The sequence below is a fragment of the Lontra canadensis genome, unplaced genomic scaffold (genome assembly GCF_010015895.1).
Source record: "Lontra canadensis isolate GAN:19392208 unplaced genomic scaffold, GSC_riverotter_1.0 scaffold4, whole genome shotgun sequence".
In the NCBI taxonomy this organism is placed as follows: domain Eukaryota; kingdom Metazoa; phylum Chordata; class Mammalia; order Carnivora; family Mustelidae; genus Lontra; species Lontra canadensis.
The window spans coordinates 4,111,785-4,128,521 of NW_022630998.1; the positions used below are offsets into that span (position 1 = coordinate 4,111,785).

Here is a 16,737-nt window from a genome sequence, read left to right on the forward strand (position 1 = left end):
GCCGGTCCCGGGCAGCTCCCCTGAAGGTCCCCACTGCCGGAAGCGAGTTTGCCAGGGATTTCCAGCCAATTCTCAGGAGCTTACTGCCCAAATTGACATCGATTTGGGCAGAAACCTCCTGAGAATTGGCCGGCACTGGGCGGCGATTCAGGCCACGCGCTGGCGCTGTGATGGGAGTGCTTTCTCGCTTGTTTCTTGTTGGGGCCATATGGGGCTTCGAGGCCCACATGGCTCCCTGCTGCTCCGGCAGAGTAAAGTTCCCGGGTGGCAGAATGAAGGAAGCAGTGCGCATTAGGCTTTTTTTCTCAACAGGGGGCGCTGAAGGGAATGTGGCCTGAGATGGGCATGCAGGTTTCTCCCGCTCTGAGTGTTTCCCTGCAGCTCCCAAGGGCACAGTTTCCTCCTGGGTGGTGGTGGGAGATGCCAACTCCCCTGCCTCACAGGGGCTGTGGAGGTCAGAGCGTACAGCCTGTCCAGGAAGCAGGATCAGGGAAGGAAACACAGAGGCAGGGCTGGGCTGAGACAAGAGAGGTTTGTGCTTTAATGACAGCAGGGGTAAAGGGGAACAAAAATAGTAATTCTGGGGTACACAGGGCGCAGGCAGCCAGGCCCAGCCTGGCCCAGCCCAGGCCAGCTGGGCGGAAGATGCTGGCTTTTTGTCCAGGGGGTTGGTGTGTACAGATGGTGGCTGGAGACTGAAGTCTCTCGGAGACGAGGGACGGCAGAAGCCTCAGAAGTCCATGGAGCTGTGGGCCAGGTAGTCCTTGCGGCCGATGTTGCTGACCTGCTTGGTCTGCATAGCCTCGAGTTTGGGGCAGTCAGTGATTCGATGGCCCAGGCCCCCACAGAAGGCACAGCCACGCTCTCCTGAGGACACGGGGGTGAGAGTCAGCATGCTTGCAAGACCAGGCTCCACAGCCCAGACTTTGGCTTCCCATTAGGTCCCGCCCCCAAGCCCTCTGATGCGCCACCTGGACATGTTTTGTGGTGCTCCCGTTATGCTCCCCCCACCCCACTGGCCTGTGTCCCCCGCTGCAGTCACCTCCAATGTCCAGCATGGACTCATCCCCGCAGTGTAGCACCTGCAGCACAGGGGGCACCTTCTGCTTCGCCTCCAGCAGCAGAGCTTTCAGGTCCATCAGCACCGACTCGTCTGGGGGGGGGGGGGTAGGGAACTGTCAGGCCCAACCCTAGGCCCTGCAGCCGGGACCTGGGTGGTCACAGCAGAGGACCCCGGAGACGGCTGAGGTGATCCCGAGGGGGAAGCCTTACCACAGGCCTTGTTGATGAAAGTGGTGGCAATGCCCGTGTTCCCAGAGCGCCCGGTACGGCCGATGCGGTGCACTGTGGAGAGGGAACAGGGCCTCTCACCTACTGCCTGTGGGGCTGGGGGCTAGCCCACCTACCTGACCCCACCGAGCCCCCCACCGTAGTTCTCGATCTCCTCAGGCATGTCATAATTTATGACATGCTGGATGGCAGGGAAGTCCAGGCCCTTGGAGGCTACGTCTGTGGCCACCAGAACATCCTTCTTGCCTTCCCGGAACGCCTCAATAGCCTTGGTCCGTTCCTCCTGGTCTGGAGAGGGTTAGGCAGGAGCTGTTAGAGGGACGGGAGTCTGGGGGTAGTGGGGGGCCCACCAGGCAGGGAAAGGGGTTAGAACGGTGGCAGTGGCAGCAGAATCCCTGCCTACGCAGGCACTACCCCTGACCTTTGCCCCCATGGATGGCCACTGCCTCGACCCCCTTGAGCAGCAGGTACTCATGGATGGCATCCACATCAGCCTTCTTCTCCGCGAAGATGAGCACCTGTCCGGGAAGGCCAACTTCAGCCACAGGAGCTGACCCCAACCGACCTTCTCCAGCATGCTGCCCCCACTGCCCCCTCCCTCTCCTGCCAGGGGTCCTGGGCTAGCCTGCTGGGCTACACTTACGGGTGGGGGTGTTTTCTGTAGGCATTCGAGCAGGTATACCATCTTGGCCTCCTCCTTGACATATTCCACCTCCTGCCATCACAAGGACCAGGTCAGGTGGGCCTGCAAATGGGCTCACGAGCCACGGCCCTGCCGCAGAGCCTGGGCCCCCAATCCTAGCTGGGAGGAAGCCAGAAGCCTCTTGCCATAAAGCACTGGCCACCCGAAGAATGTTTCTTGCTAAGGGCTGGAGATTTGAATGAAACCCCGAGTGCCCACAAGGGGGCCCCTCAACCCTACTCCAAGAGCTTCCACATGGCCAGGCCATATCCAACCCTCATAAGTGAAACCCTGTTCACCAGGAGTGTCTGCCCACCTGGATGACATCCAGGCTAGCGGCCCCAGCGCGCCCCACGTTGATTGTGACCGGCTTTACCAGGGCACTCTTGGCAAAGTTCTGAATCTTCTTAGGCATGGTGGCACTGAAGAGTAGGGTCTGTCGCTGGCCCTGAGGAAGAGCAGGGCTAGGACTGAGGGCATGCTGAGGCCTGGGAAGACCAAGTAGCTGGGATGTCAAGCCCCGAAGCAGGGCCAGTGGGTGGGCAGTGCTAGGCCTCAGGGCCTGCCACAGTTGAATGGGGTGTGCTGGGGAGGGTGGCAGGAATGGCCTAGCCAGGAAGGGACGGGCACCTTGAAGTAGGAGAAGATGGTGCGGATGTCACCCTCAAAACCCATGTCAATCATGCGGTCAGCCTCGTCCAGAGCCAGGTAGCGGCAGATGTCTAGACTGACCATCTTCTTCTGCAGCAAATCCATGAGGCGCCCAGGCGTGGCTACCATCATGTGCACACCGCTAGGGATCAAGAGAAGACCCTGAGGTCAGGGCTACCTGCCCACCCCTGCACCTATGGGCTGGCAGTCTGCTCATTCTGCTCTCTGGCCTCTTTCCTGTCTCTCCTCCCCGTCCCCTCATCACTTCCAGCATCCTGTCCTACTTGTAAAACATGTCTCTTCTGGATGGGGCTGCAGCCTTCCTGACTACTGCTGTGCTCCAGAGCTCCTCCCCAGCCATGAATCAACCCTGCCTGACATACCCTTCCCTCTCTAGAAGACAGCGGTCCTGAAGCTCCAGCCAGACCGCACTATGTGCTCCTGCACGTCCCTTTGTAGGCGTTGATGGGCTCACCTTCCCGGAATGCTAAATTAATCCTTTCTGTATCTGACTTTTCCCTGAGACCAGGAACGCCTTGAAAGAAGGGACTGGGTGTGGCCTGTCCATAACCCCAGAGCCTGGCCCAGGTCGAATAGCACTATCTGCTGGGGACTGCAGATCTGGCCCTGCCCTAGTGTCTCAGCCTCCATGCTGGACCACAATGAAGGATCCTGACCTTCCTGGACATCTTGGATCCCCCACCTCTGTGTCTTCTGCCCAGAATGCCCTGACCCCCTGACCGCCCAGATGCCCCCATTCCATCTGCTGTGCTCCCACAGTACCTTACCTTACCACATCCCTCTGTCCCACCCCAACTGATCTCCCCATTAGACGAGGAACTCCTTGAGGACAAGGAAGCTTCTGTAAGGGTCTGCAGGGGTAGCTAAAGCAAAGGCCCCTTTAGCTTGCTGAGTGGTTCTGGGGAGGCCCACAGGGTGGGGGTGCCTGTGCTCACTGTCGGATGGTTTCCATCTGCTCTTTAACAGACATGCCCCCGATGCAGAGAGCGCAGCGCAGGAGTGGGGAGCTGTCCTCCTGCAGTAGGCGGCAGTAATACTCCAGGATGCCATGGGTCTGCCGGGCGAGTTCCCGCTGTAGGCACAGGGCAGAGGTTAGCACCAGAAGGCAGTCCTGTCTCTACCCTCTCTACCCTGCCCTCTAGCCTGGTCTGTATTACCGAGGGGCAGATGATGAGTCCATAGGGCCCTTCACGCTTGGAGAAAGGTAATCTCTTTTCTTGTTCCAGGCAGAACATGATGACAGGCAATGTGAACACCAGTGTCTTGCCTGAACCCGTGAAGGCGATACCTATCATGTCACGGCCAGATAGTCTGTTGGGAGAGGAGAGACCTGAGGATCAGGTTCAGTAGAATGTAGGGAATGAGTCTCCAGATGGACACCAAGTGACTGCTCCTCCCCATCACCGCCCCTACTGGGCTCCCAGGTCCACACTCACATGGTGGGGATGCCCTGGATCTGAATGGGTGTTGGGTGGTGGATTCCCTTCTTCTTCAGGCCTCTCAGGATGGCTACGGAAAACAACCTCAGCATCATCCCTGTGTCTCACAGATACTTTATATGCCCCCAAAGCTGTAAACCCAGCACTACCCCCTTCAAGTTACAAATGAGGCCCAGAGAAAGAGAAAGAAAAAGAAAGACTTGTCCAAGACCTCCACGATAACTGGAGCAACTGAAGTTCAACCCCCAAGTCCTTCCATCTCCATTGGCTAGACCCATCTCTGCAGATGCTGAGCACAGTGGGGGCTGGGACACAACCCTACAATTGTCTGACTACCAAAGTTCCCAGGTACCTGCAGGAAATTTCATTTCCTTGAAGCTCTTGATGGGTGGTGGGATACCATCTCCTTCCACCAGGATGTGGTACTTCTTCCGAACCCGTTCATGCCGCTCTTCAGACATGCTCAGGACATAGCGAGGGGGTGTCCAACTGTGAGTGGGTGGTGGGGGTCAAGAGAGGCCCCAGGCACAGCTGGCTCTGGGGTACACCTGCCAGTCTCAGCCATATACCATTCCAAGTAAAAGTGAGTGACTGTCTTCCCCAGACTGAAAAACATACCTGGTTTTGATTGGATCGTCGTATGTGATTCCCTTGGCCATCTCCTTCACTGACATCAAGGCTGAGGAGACAGACGTGGCTCAGGGCTGGCTCTTCCTTCCCAGAGACCAGGCCCTTGAGATATAACATGTCTGGGGTTGTCAGTCCACCACCCACCCTGCCCTGACTACAGCCACACCTCGGCCCTCAGCCACACTCTCCAGGATCTTTTCCTCTTCTTTCAGCTGCTTCTCCTTGGCAGACTCCTTGCGGGCTGAGGAAAGAAGCAGATATCAGACACCAAGCACTGCACTAAGCTGAACCTCCCCGCTGCTCTACAGCCCACCTTCAGCCTTCTCTTTGAGGTGCTGGTGCTGATCCAGGAGGCTGACGTTGGACTGAGGGCCCAGCGGGATATCGTCCTCATCTCCCCGGGGCTCGCTGCCGCTGTCCTGCTGCTCCTCCTCCGCAGCTCCTTTGCGCCTTCGTTGCAGTAGCTTCTGGAGCTGAGGTTCCACCAGCGCCCCGCAAAACCAAGCCCAAAACAGAGAGGCGCATTGGGCCCAGTGGGCCTGCGTCAGGATCTTGGCTTTTGGGAGAGGAACCTGTACCCTGCGACGTGGAGCTGCGCTGCCCCTCAGATCAGGTCGCCCGCTCCTCGTTCGCCGGAGGGCCACGGTCCCGAGTACTGAACAGCTCGCTCCACGGGCGGCCACCTCCCCCCACCGCCCCTTGTCCCCGGCTCCCACGCCCTCATTCCTCTTCCGAACCCGGGCCCTCACCAGCAGTTGCCGGCGCTGTCGCAAAGGCACGTAAGGCACATAGTCTTCGTCGTCCTCATCCTCCGTCTCGGAGCGGCTTCCTGTGGCAGTCGCCTCGTCGGTGCGCGCCCGCTACAGATACACGGGAGTCAGGCTCAGTCCCCCGCTTTCACTGCCGCTCGCCACCCGCGAGGACCCCTGCCTCGCTCCTACCTTCCGCTCGGGTTCCGAGTCCTCCATCCTTTGCTGCACGCATGCGCGCCACGGTAAAACCCCGCCTCAACTTTTGAGTGAAATCCAATCAGATGTGAAGCGGAACTTGGGCGCCTAGCAACGACCTCTGAGTGCCGGGTCGCGCAGAGGGACAAACTTTCTTTGGAGAACCTGTCAGGCCGTGCTGGCGTCAAAGTCCCTTGGGCGGCTGCGCATTTGTTGCCAAGGGCCAGGGCAAAGCGTCAGACAAGGCATTATGGGACGCTGGAAGACTTGGAGCATGCGCTAAAGGCTCACAACACGAAGTCTGGCGGAAGGTCCCGAGTGGAGACGGCTGATCCCGGAGAGGCCGGCTGGCCCGCTGCGAAACCTCGCCCAGAGTCTGACGTCATCCGGCACGATCCCGGACGGAGCCAGCTGGGACCCCGCCGGGGCCTCCATCCCAGGCTCGGGGACCGGGTGTGGCTTACGGAAAAATGAATCAACTCACGCTGCAGCTCTGACTAGCGTCCTAGTCTATGTGAGACAACACGTATGTTCAGAGTGATGAAGGATAAATAAAATGCTGGTGACAAGTGTTTCGCTGAGGGTCCGTACATACCTAAGGAGCGATTTTTATAGTAAATGCTGTAATAGAGCTTGGAGTAACTCACTGCCTGCGGAACCAGAGAAGTCTTTGAAGAGACCTGCATCTGAGCTTCCAGAGGTGTGGACTCAGAACAAGGGAGTAGAGGAAAGAAGCTTTCTGATTGAGGATTCTGTAGGAGTGAAGGCTTGGCCATATGCCAGTACAGATTCCTCAAAGAACAAAGCAAGTGGCCAGCTGCTGTGGGGTGGAGTGGCCCGCGCTAAAGCTGGATAGGGAGGCTGGGTGGGCCCAGAGTATGCAGGGCCCTGACGGTCGAAGTAACTTCAACTTCAAGGGGGTACTTCATTTATATTTAAACATTTTATTTTGACAGAGAGCGTGCGGCGGTGAGGGACAGAGGGAGAGGCAGGGGAGAATCTCAAGTAAACTCCACGCTGAGCTAGAGTCTGACCTGGGGCTAGATCCCACGACGCTGAGATCAGGAACTGAGCAGAAATCAAGAGTCGGAGGGCTGAGCCACTCAGGTGCCCCTCACTAGGGACTCTTAAAGAGGAGTGATGTGTCAGTACTACTTTTTTCTTCATTCATGTATTTATTATCAGCACATACTGGGCATTGTGCACAGTGCTGAAGCAGATAAAAGATGAACAAGACACAAACCTGGCTTGTGAGTTTATGGATTAGTCGAGGAGACGAAAATAGGTCTTGAGGTAAAGGAGAAATATTCTAAGACAGATAAAGTAGTACTTTTCGAAGCACTGCAAGGCAGGGCAAGAGGATTCTCTAGTAAAAGCGGCCTTTCAGCTGGAATGTGAAGGATAAGCAGGACATGATGAAGGGAAGGTAATTTGGGAAGAAGGAAACGTGAGTAAAGTTGGGAGACCTGTGGATGCCAGGCCTGGAGGGAGACTGAAGTAATCTGGTGGGGCTGGAGTGAAGTGCAGGGAGGCAAGGACCAGGCACAGAAGGCTCTGAGCACCATCCACAGGTATTTCTCTGTACGTAAAGCTGTTCCTTGATCAGACAGGCAATTTTTGAATGATGAAGCAGAATTTTAGGTAGCTATGCCAGTTTAGCTGCAGGGCAGGAGCCCGGTGCCAGGAGTTGAAGGGAGAGAGGAACACAGATAATACGTATGCAGAGGCAGGTTTCACCAGGGCATATGCAGACTTCCCTGGAGATTAGGAAGGGCCACGGACCAGGAACTGGGAGCCTGTGGGTGATGCCTTTTAACTTCTTTAGAAGAGAAAGCTGGCACTGACTGCCCATGGTGGGGATGAACCTGGGAGGAGGGGAAGGGAGAGGGAACAGTTTCCAATCCTGCTTCCCAACTCTCTATAAAGCGCTCTTAGTGACTATGTGACCACAGCCTCCACTGCTCCCCCACACAAGCTTAAGTGTCAGCTTGACGAAATGACAATAGGGACAAGGAGTTAGAACACAGGTGTGTGTGACGCAGTTTTTTTTTTTTTTTAAGCAAACCTATTATATTAAAATCGGAATTTTCAAACCAGATCTACAGGAGGTGGAAGGTAGGAATGAGGTAGTTTGCTTTACTTTACAGAAGGGTTCATTATCCTCAACTCTCAGGTACTTAGGCTGTATGTGTCATTCCCACTGGAAAGTCCGATCCAATTTACAGAAACTCCATTTACTCCACTTCCCTTGACCATGTCAATAACCCAGGCTACAGAAAAGGCTTTGAGGCCTTTCCCAGACCACCTCTCACAGTAGCTGCCCAGACACAGCGTCTCACCCCACCGTCTCGCAGAGGGGGAAACAGGGCATGGGGAAGGGGCTGTTCCAGGTCACACACAAGGGTCCTCCCACCAGGAGAAAGTGCACAGATGCTGCTGTTAAACAGGCTTCGGCTCTAACTTCTCAGCCAGACCGAGTGCACTAAAGTCACTTTCCTGTCTTGGGTTTAATTTCCTCATCTGTAAAATGGGGTTAACAGTCCCACTTAGAACTGTTGTGAGAATTAAGTGCAAACTGTCAAACTGCTACCACATAGTACGTGCTCAGTGAGGCTAATGACCAAGGCAGACCCCATGTTTGAGTACATTCCTCACCTCACCCCTGCCCCAGACCAGCAAACCACAACACACTGACTGTGTCCAAATGTTGCTTTATCTTCCGGCAGGAAAGATCTTCACAGTATCAAAAGTAAAGAATTGAAAAACAAGAACAAAAACAAAACCAAACACAAAGAGAGCAGTGTTGGGCCAGCAGTACCATCAGCCCCCGGCCCACAGGCCAGTCCAGCCCCCAGGCTCTGAGTGAGGGGGCTGCGTAGCACCAGGAAGCGGCTCTGCGGAGGTCTTGAGGGGCCCCAGCACGGCACAGCATCCATTCAACTTTTGGTTGGTCCAGGACGGTGTGGAGCAGGGAGGGTCTTGGGCAGGTGGGTAGGGATGTGGAGGAAGAAACTGTAGACCTTCAGCTGGCAGTTGGGGGGGGGGTTCTCAGGACACCCTGAAGCAGCTCGACCTGGCAGGGGGCTGAGAAAACAGAGCATGACCATACCGTGAGTGAGCCTGTACCCTAGCCTCCCTGTGCTGGCTCTGGATTTCCATAGGTTCCCTGCGTAGGAGGAGCTGCCTGCTCTTTTTTGCTCCCTGGGCTGAAAATATTGAATAGACTTCCTTGATTACCTTCAGCAGAGGATGCAGGTTGAGACCCTGCCAGGGGACAGCTCCCCAGTAGCACGTCTATCCCATCCAGGGTGGGGTAAGAGCCCCGACTCTGGCCTTTGCTCTCCTGCTGACGGGCGGAGGAGAGGCAGCATATGCACTCTGACTCCTGCCTCACGCTCCGGGGACACAGCCCAGGTTAGGTCCCGAATCCGTGCCGGCACTGCTTTTTCACACACTCTCCGGGCTCCCGATCCCACTCTGAGGAGGGTGGAAAAGGTCAATGGAGAGCCCTTATGGTGGGGTGGGGCAGGGAGGGAACATCCCCCATCTTGGGAAAGAGATCAATCAAAGAGGGAGTCCCTGAGAGAAGATGGCTGAATGAGGTTTGTTGGCTGACAGGGGCACTGGGCTGTGGGAGGAGGAGTGCCCCTTTTTCTCTGAGAAGAGGCAACAAATGAAAGTGCCTGGGGTCCCCATAACTCCTGGATCCTGTGGAAGTGGACAAAAGGGGCAGGAGGGCGCCCTAGCAGAAGCTCCTGAGAGTGTGGACATTTCAGTTTGGCAAAAGACCAGGGAGTCCAGCCCCTTGAGAGAGAGGGGCTGAGGTGAGTCTAAAGACAGTTCTGTCTCCAGGCAGCCCGGGGTGCCATAGGGAGCCCAGCCTCAAGGGTGGGGAATCCTGACCCAGAGGAGGACAAGAGACTCGGCTGAGCGTCCAGGAAGTCTGCTGCCCTGGCACTGACAAGAGAAGGAGGACAGGTGAGGACATCCTCCTGAGGTTCCTTGAGTTCAGCTCACCTGCCCCAGTTTCCTGTGCTTTAAAGGCAGTTGTGTGACCAGGCAGAAAAGGCCTGATCCCAGGGACAGAGCACAGGGTTAAGATAGGGCACTGCACAGCCATCAGGCTGCAAACCGGGCACCAAGGCCTGTGGGCCAGTCACTCTTCTCTCCTGCACTATGGTGCTCAGTCCAGTGGCTTCTTAGTCTTCTGTTCTCAGTCCACAGCGTCATCTGATATGTCAGCATTTCACACAAAAGGACCTATGTAGGTGGTTGGGAGAGGAGCCCCGAGCCCAGCTGGGGCTAGGTCTCTTCTTCAGGAGGCAGCTTAGCTATTAATTTCTTCATTTGCCATGGTTGGGGAGAGCGCTTACCAACTCCTCCATGCCTAAATGACCTCACTGAGGCCTTGGTCGATCTCATCCACCCTCTCCCTGGTCCTCTGGGGCTAGCCCCTTCCTGCATGGCTTTAGCTGGAAAGCACCCTAAATGGCAGCCTACCAGGCTGGGCAAGTGAGATTGAACCCTGAGGCTAACAATGTCAGGAGTGGGGGCAGTCATCTGGGGTAAGGCTGCCTCGGCTCTTCAGAGGCAGATGGTGAGGGAAGTGGAGGCCTGGTAGCGATAGCCCAGGGATGGCAGTGCAGGAAGGGCCCTTCAGGAACACAGGCAGGAGGGCTCTAAGGAGGGTCTGGCCCAGGAGGAGCTATGAAAGGACAGAGGCCTAGGCGTGAGGGGCCACAGGAGAAGAGATGGTGCCTGTGTCTTCAGAGCTCATAGGCGTCACTGTGTCACTGCAGGGGCCAGGGCTGGCAAGCCACTAGCTCAACTCCGTGTGCTCCTGAGCATGAAATGGTGTGGTGGGGACACAAGGTAACAGAACTTGCAGAGAGAAGTATATGCAACACTTGGGGGTCCTCCATACCTCACTGAGCTGTGCTGGGAGTGGTTTTCTTGAGGCTGAAGTTGGTCCAGTTCACAGCAACTTTCTGACGAGTTTGCTTTGCAGAGTCCAAACAGAACCTGTTAGGTTTGATAGACACCAGGAAAGCACAATCAGAGGATCCCCCTCTCCTTGCTGGACCCCATTTCTAGTCCCTGTGTCTTGGTCACTAAAGGAACCAAGTCAACTCTGTACAACCCTTCTGGCTCCAGGGTATTGCGGCCTAGCAGGTTACGAGAGCTTTGCTGACCTGGACAGGGTGCCCACGAGCCCACGAACAGTGTATGAAGACAGTGACACTGCCTCGGGATACAGGGTAGCCCCTCACGTGGTATTTTACTCTGGCTACACTGGGCTGCCTCCTGCTCCCCTCTGTACTGGGTGTTGCTTTCAGCCTCAAACCTCTGTACCTACTAGTTCTGCTGTCACAAAGGCCCTGCTTGACCTGGCCCACTCATTCTTACTTCTCCGGTCTCAGCCTGGTTCCCATCTCTTCTGGGAGCACTGCCCACCCCTGAATCTCAGCTTGGTCTGCAACCCCACGTCCTTACTCCTCCAACAGCACTTACAGCTGGACTGTGTGTTTAGGTTCTCTCTCCATCTAGACTGCATCTGATTTGCCTCCAGCCCAGAACTCAGCCCAGGCAGAGGAAAGAAAGTACAAATGAACAAACAAAGTGAATAAAACTGGAGAAAGTCCTGGTTCTTGGGGCCTGAAGTGCCTCCTCCTCCCTGTCCCTTACACCTTCCCAGATGCCTTTTCCTGCCGTGTGGCCACCTGGGTTCCAGCAGATAGACTGGTGGAAGCGAGCCTGGCGAGGCTCTCTCTCTGAGGATGTCAGGGTGAGGGTGGGTGAGAAGGCATCCCCACACCTACCTCTTGAAGTACTCCACCTCCCGGTCAGTCTCATCCATCTCCACCCCATCCATGTCCTTGGGCAGGAACACATCGTCTAGGAAGACACAGCCAGGAGGGCTCAGTGCCCACAGCCAGGCCTCTAGGGTCATGCTCTCGGGGCAGCACTGCCCACACGCGAGGACTACCCTCCACCCTGTGGCCTGGCTGGGTGGGTGGGTGGGGTCAACCACTCAGTTCCTGGTGCACTCACCCAAGGAGGCGGCCGTCTTCTCCTGTTTGTTGCGGCTCCGGCGGCTGCGGCCCTTGCCCTGTGGCAAGCTCTGTGGCCTTGCTGGGGCTGGGGGCTGCACAGACTCCTGCTCCAGAGGCCGTGCTTTGGCCTCACCTGGCCAGTTCCGCCAGGAGCTGCCCTTCTCGTCGGCTTTGGGGCTGCCAGCCCAGCCTGGTCCCGGTTGGCTTCCCCGGCTCCCCTCTCCAGCCTCGGCACAGCTGCCCACTTTGGGAAGCTCCGGGGCCTTGCCCGGCTGCTTGGAGCTGGGGGTCTGGCCCTTGGCACTGGGAGCCTCTAGGCTGGCTGGGGACCGGGGGGCTGGGCTTGCCTCATTCTTCTTGGCCTGACTGCCCTGTCTCTTGCCCTTCCGAGGCTTCCCACTTGAGGCCACAGGCTCGGGCAGCTCCTGCTTATAACTGGGAACCTCCTTTGGGCTTGGCTCCTCAGGGCTAGGGTTGCCTGGCTTGGGTGTCTTGACCCAGATCACCCGGGAAAGGTTGGGCACAGCGTTGAGTCTCCTCACTAGCCCATTCTCAGGGATGATACCGGGAGGGGGCCCCCTCACCTCTGTCCATGGTGGGTGAGAGCCTCTCATTTCTGTCCATGGTGGGGCCGGCTCACCTGGAACTCGTAACGTGTGGTTCTGAGAGGACCCCAAAGTCAAAGGGGATAGGTCAAGGTTAATATCAGGCCGTTGCTCTGAGGAGCCATTGAGGTTTGAGGGGGATAGGCTCTGGGGCTCTGGCTCAGCAGCCCCCTCCTTAGAGAATCCATTGCTGTCCATATTGAGCTCACACACACTGAAGCTGGCACGGATAGAGTCCTTGACAGTGTTCTTGATCTCTTGTAGACGGCTGCTCAGGAAGCTGTTGACCCGATCCAGCTCCCGGTCGGGCCACTCCAAGAGCCTCTCCCTGGCAGGCCTTGGCTCCTGGCTTCCAGAAACACTACGATTCACCTGCTTTAGAGCTTCTGCTGCCAAGTGGGCCTTTTCCTTTTCCTGCCAATATAAGAAGCAGTTTCAGCTAGGGCCTGGCAGCTGCTAGGCACAGTGTGACACCTGACACATCAGCCTGGGGCCCAGCTTTGCAACTAACTGGCTAGATGCAGGGCCTTGGCCACCCAGGCCTGCTCCCCCACTCTGCAGGAGTGAGGACGAAATGCAATGAGACCTGTGCATGTTCTGGGGATGAAGACAGACTTAGAGGATAGGTTTTTATAGCTTGTTCATCAGAGTCCCAGTGTCAATCCTAGGGCCTAAAACCACTAGGACTCAAAGGGATAAGAATGCAGCTAATTGCACCTTGCCTGCCAGGTCTGACCTTAAGCAGTTCATTCATTCACTGAGTCTCAGTGGACTCATCTGCGAAAAGTGGAAAAAAATTCTGGGGTGAAGACCAAAGTGGGGATGCAAGAGAGGGAGATGGCTGCTACAGTCACTCTCCAGTTCTGCTGGTATTAGGAGCAAAAAAAGCTGGCATTATGAGAGGCCTTTCAAGAAGTAAGATGGGGTGGTGAGACCACCATGGGAGGTCAGACACTCTGGGTGGCAGGCATGTGTGTACGGGTGCTATGGAAGAGGGAGAAATTCTGTATAAAAGCCACTTACCACTCAGATGCCTCAAGTAATCACGGCCAGTCCTAAAGTGTGCCTGATGGCCTACAATGCACGGCTACATGGGGCCCCACAAGTAAAAGCAGCCCCTCTGCCCAGGTGAGAACTGGGAGGCTGGGCTCTCTCAGTCAGCGTGAACAGACCCAGTTCTGGAGAATGACTGTGAAGTCTGTGGACTCTGAGTCGCTCCATTCCTCTACCCAACCTCCACACACCAGCAGACCAAGGAGGCCTTTAGAGGGAGATGAGAGACAGATGTCAAAAGCCTATGGGAAGGAGGTGGTGGTGTTGGGCCAGGGGTTGGAGGACTTCCACTATTTCACATATTTCTAGCTGATTTGGGAACGGAGGGGGAGGAACAGGAAAAGGAAACTGGGGAGAGAAAAGAGGGCATGCCACCATCTCAGAGTCAACTTAAAAGAGGGTGACCCTGTGCCCCGGTAGGGCTCTGCAACAGACCAATACCACCATTGTGGGACCTTGGACAAATCACTTACTCTCTCTGAACCTTACCTTTCCCCTTGGTGTATTTGGAAGAAAAACTGCCTACCTATAGCTCAGTGTTGCCCGGAGGACACCTGAGAGGGCATGTGTCCCCTTCCCCGAGTGCTGATGAGGCTGTGACTTGGCACTGTGGTGCTCAAGTGGGGAAGCAGCTGGGCCTACAGCAGTGTTGCTGGCCTTGTGCCATGGAGTTAAGGCCATGAGCAGAGCTCCAAGGCCACAGGGATGGATGAAGGACTGGAAGGCCCCTCACATCACTCCTCCCCTGTACCAGCACAGCTTTTTCTCTTGGGAATAGAGGTTCCATGGAGGACTTCAATTGCAAAAAAAAGAGTTCTGCTGCTAAACAAAGAAGTCTGAAAACAATTAGAGGGAGTGACATGGAACCAAGCGTGATTTGGTAGTGAGAGGAGAGCACAGAAAACGCTTTCTGTTAACGTGCCATGAGCCAGATCCTCTCCTCACACTGTCTCGTTTAATCCTTACAACTGCCCTTGTTGCGCCATTTTCCTCAATTTGCAGATGAGGACACCTGACTTTGGCACGAATAAGGAACTGGCCCAAGGTTACATGGCTAGAAAGTGGCAGAGTTGGGACAGCACACCCAGGTGTGATCTGCAGTTCCTAGGTCTTTTAGTCCTGTTTGACGATCACTTCTTGACCAGGGATGATGAGGCCTGGGCTGGGCTCTGGGGGATTCCGCTGTGCGTGAGGAGTCTGTTTGCGGACTTGAGTCTGCTGGGGGAGATGGGCGTGTAAATAGGCTGTTTAATTCGGAGTGACAGTGATAACTGCTACAAGGAAGAAAGGACAAGATGCTCTGGGAACTCAGACTGGGCCATCAGAGGTGCTTCCCAGAGGAGACAGCAGCTCACTGGGCCCTGGAGAGTGACTGGGATCATCCTAGAGTGAAGACTAGCACTTTTTAGGCAGTAGGAACAGCAAGTGACTGGGGAACGGGCATATATGATCTTTAGGGAATGCCAACATTCACAGGGAGAACTGGTGCCCAGGTTTCTTTCAGGAGTGGTCGGGAGTGGTAGGTGGGAAGGCCAGGGAGGAGAGACTGAGAGATGAATCCGGCAAGCTAAGCAGGGGCTGAAGAGCCCTGCAGGTCAGGTTCAAGTCTGCGTTTGACGCTGAGGGCAATGTTTGGCCACTGAAGGCTTTTTTAGTAGCAGTGGTAGGGTGGGGAGAACTGGGTGGTTTGACCTATTGGGAGGTCGTGTGGCCAGGACTCAAGGACAGGTGGGGAGATAGGATGAGCCACAAAAAACAGCCACAAATACTGACGACCACTGGGGCAGCCGCCGCTTCCCTGACCACGCGTGCTCTCCGTTGAGCTTTTCTGTGCATCACTGTTTCATCCCCGCAACCATCTGAGTTAGGCTCTACTGTTATTCTCATGTTGTGGATGAAGAAACTGAGGCTTAGAGGTGAAGTGATATGCCCAAGGTCATCCAGCAAGTGTGGCAGAGCCAGGTTTCAAACTGAGGTCCAATTCCAAGGCCCGCTGCTCTCGATTACCACGACGCATTCCTCCCAGGATGGCGCCCTGGGTTCTGGTTCGGGCAACTTGGTGGCTGGTGGCGCCATCAACTAGACAACAGTGGAGTAGGAAGAGCAGGCCTCCTTGGAGAGAGAGAACAGGCTCAGTTTTGGATGTGCTCAGTCTGAGGACCAGGACATCTGTGAGGAGGTGCCTCGTAGCAGCAGGAGTTGTCAATGTCAAGTGCAGGGAGGACATATGAAGACATAGTGAACCAGGAAAAACACTATCTAGACGGCTTTCTTTGCCAGGGAGAGGGCCTTGAGGGGAGGGTCGGAAGAAAGGAAGAGGAGTCCATGAAGGAGACAAAAGAGAGATCAGAGAAGGTAAGAAATTTGGAGAACACGCATTCCCACTTTCTTCCCTTCCGCCACCTGGCCAAGGACAGGTGAGCCAAAGAGAACATGTTTGAAAAGGATAACCAATACAAAATGCCTAGTGGACAGAGAAGATGGGTTAAGAGGGTATGATTTAGCAACAAAGATCACAGACCACTGGTGGTTCTGTGGCAGGGAGGGAGGAAAACAGTTTGCAATGAGCGGATAGGAAAAACAGTGAATGCAGACAGCAGTTTTCAAGACATTTGGCTGGGATGGGAGGAAAGAGATAAGGTGATGGCGAGAGAGAGGCTGTATGCTCAAGGCACAAAAGAGAGTGTAGCGGGCACAGTGAAATGCTGATGGGAGCCAGCTTAGGAGAGGCCGGAGCCAGGGCAGGAAGCTGAGCTTAGTTTGAGGTGGTGGGAAAGGACTGCATGGCCTTAAGCAGAAGGGGTAACTCTTCTCTCATGACAAGAAGGAAAGTCTGCCGGTGGAATGGTAAGATGTTTGAGGGAGTGCCTGTTCACTGGCTTTTTCCCTTGTTGAACCAGGAAATGAGTTCATCTCACAAAAAAGAAAAGCGGGGTGGGTAAAGCCTGGAGATTGGAGAAGAATCCGGAGGTCTGACAAAGGGTCTATGAATAGAAGTGATGAAGAACAAGTAGACCAGAGGCCTGCTAGGCAATGTGAGGGCGCAGGCAAGCAGGGGACCACACGGCCTGGGTGCCACAGACAGATATGATCCAGAACTTTCCTAGAGGTGTGGAAGGGGAGAGGCAGGGAGGGGTCAAACCTAGGGCTTTGATTTTTCTGAGTGGGTGTAACAGAAGAGCAACAGGGCAAGGAAATGAGAGTATTGGTAAGACAGCGAGTGAATGATGGTCAGGGGATCTCTATGGCTTGGGAAGAGGAGAAAGGGCAGGTGACAGCCTTCAGTGGATGAAGAGGAGTGGCCAGGAGACTGTAGATGGCAGAGCCAGGGTCAGTTTCAAAGGAGTAGGGGTTAGTACATGAGAG

At 55.4% G+C, this 16,737-nt stretch overlaps 2 protein-coding genes across 16 annotated transcripts in view; both read right to left on the minus strand.

Moving 5' to 3' along the window:
- Positions 1–513: 513 nt before the first annotated feature.
- DDX41 (DEAD-box helicase 41) lies at positions 514–5,756 on the minus strand. The gene is made up of 17 exons (XM_032844620.1): positions 5,655–5,756; positions 5,463–5,573; positions 5,027–5,186; positions 4,880–4,954; positions 4,702–4,762; positions 4,436–4,572; positions 4,081–4,153; positions 3,802–3,955; positions 3,580–3,716; positions 2,603–2,765; positions 2,289–2,420; positions 1,934–2,005; positions 1,712–1,808; positions 1,429–1,578; positions 1,273–1,344; positions 1,043–1,153; positions 514–867 (listed from the first exon to the last, which is right to left on the minus strand). The coding sequence occupies exons 1-17, from the start codon at positions 5,679–5,681 to the stop codon at positions 731–733; spliced, it is 1,869 nt and encodes a 622-aa protein (XP_032700511.1). The 5' UTR covers positions 5,682–5,756; the 3' UTR covers positions 514–730.
- Positions 5,757–8,698: 2,942 nt separating this feature from the next.
- FAM193B (family with sequence similarity 193 member B) overlaps positions 8,699–16,737 on the minus strand; it is a 31,520-nt gene continuing 23,481 nt past the window's right edge. For 12 of the 15 annotated variants that reach the window (XM_032844655.1, XM_032844640.1, XM_032844646.1 and 9 more), the window contains 4 exons: positions 11,712–12,732; positions 11,480–11,555; positions 10,585–10,682; positions 8,699–8,744 (listed from right to left, as the gene is read on the minus strand). In XM_032844655.1, coding sequence (XP_032700546.1) covers positions 10,586–10,682; positions 11,480–11,555; positions 11,712–12,732 — 1,194 coding nt within the window. In that variant the 3' untranslated portion in view covers positions 8,699–8,744; position 10,585. Of the gene's footprint in view, positions 8,745–8,897; positions 9,007–9,677; positions 9,921–10,584; positions 10,683–11,479; positions 11,556–11,711; positions 12,733–16,737 lie in introns of all 15 variants that reach the window. The other 3 variants (XR_004381149.1, XR_004381145.1, XR_004381146.1) reach the window with 3 other exon arrangements.

What these genes read in the sequence shown, in the direction of transcription:
- DDX41 (XM_032844620.1), bottom strand. Translation starts at nt 5,681, where the DNA reads ATGGAGGACTCGGAACCCGAGCGGAAG. An exon ending in GACAGCGCCGGCAACTGCTG is followed by an intron (nt 5,187 to 5,462) that starts GTGAGGGCCCGG and finishes GTGGAACCTCAG; the next exon opens with CTCCAGAAGCTACTGCAACG. An exon ending in GAGTGTGGCTGAGGGCCGAG is followed by an intron (nt 4,763 to 4,879) that starts GTGTGGCTGTAG and finishes CTGTCTCCTCAG; the next exon opens with CCTTGATGTCAGTGAAGGAG.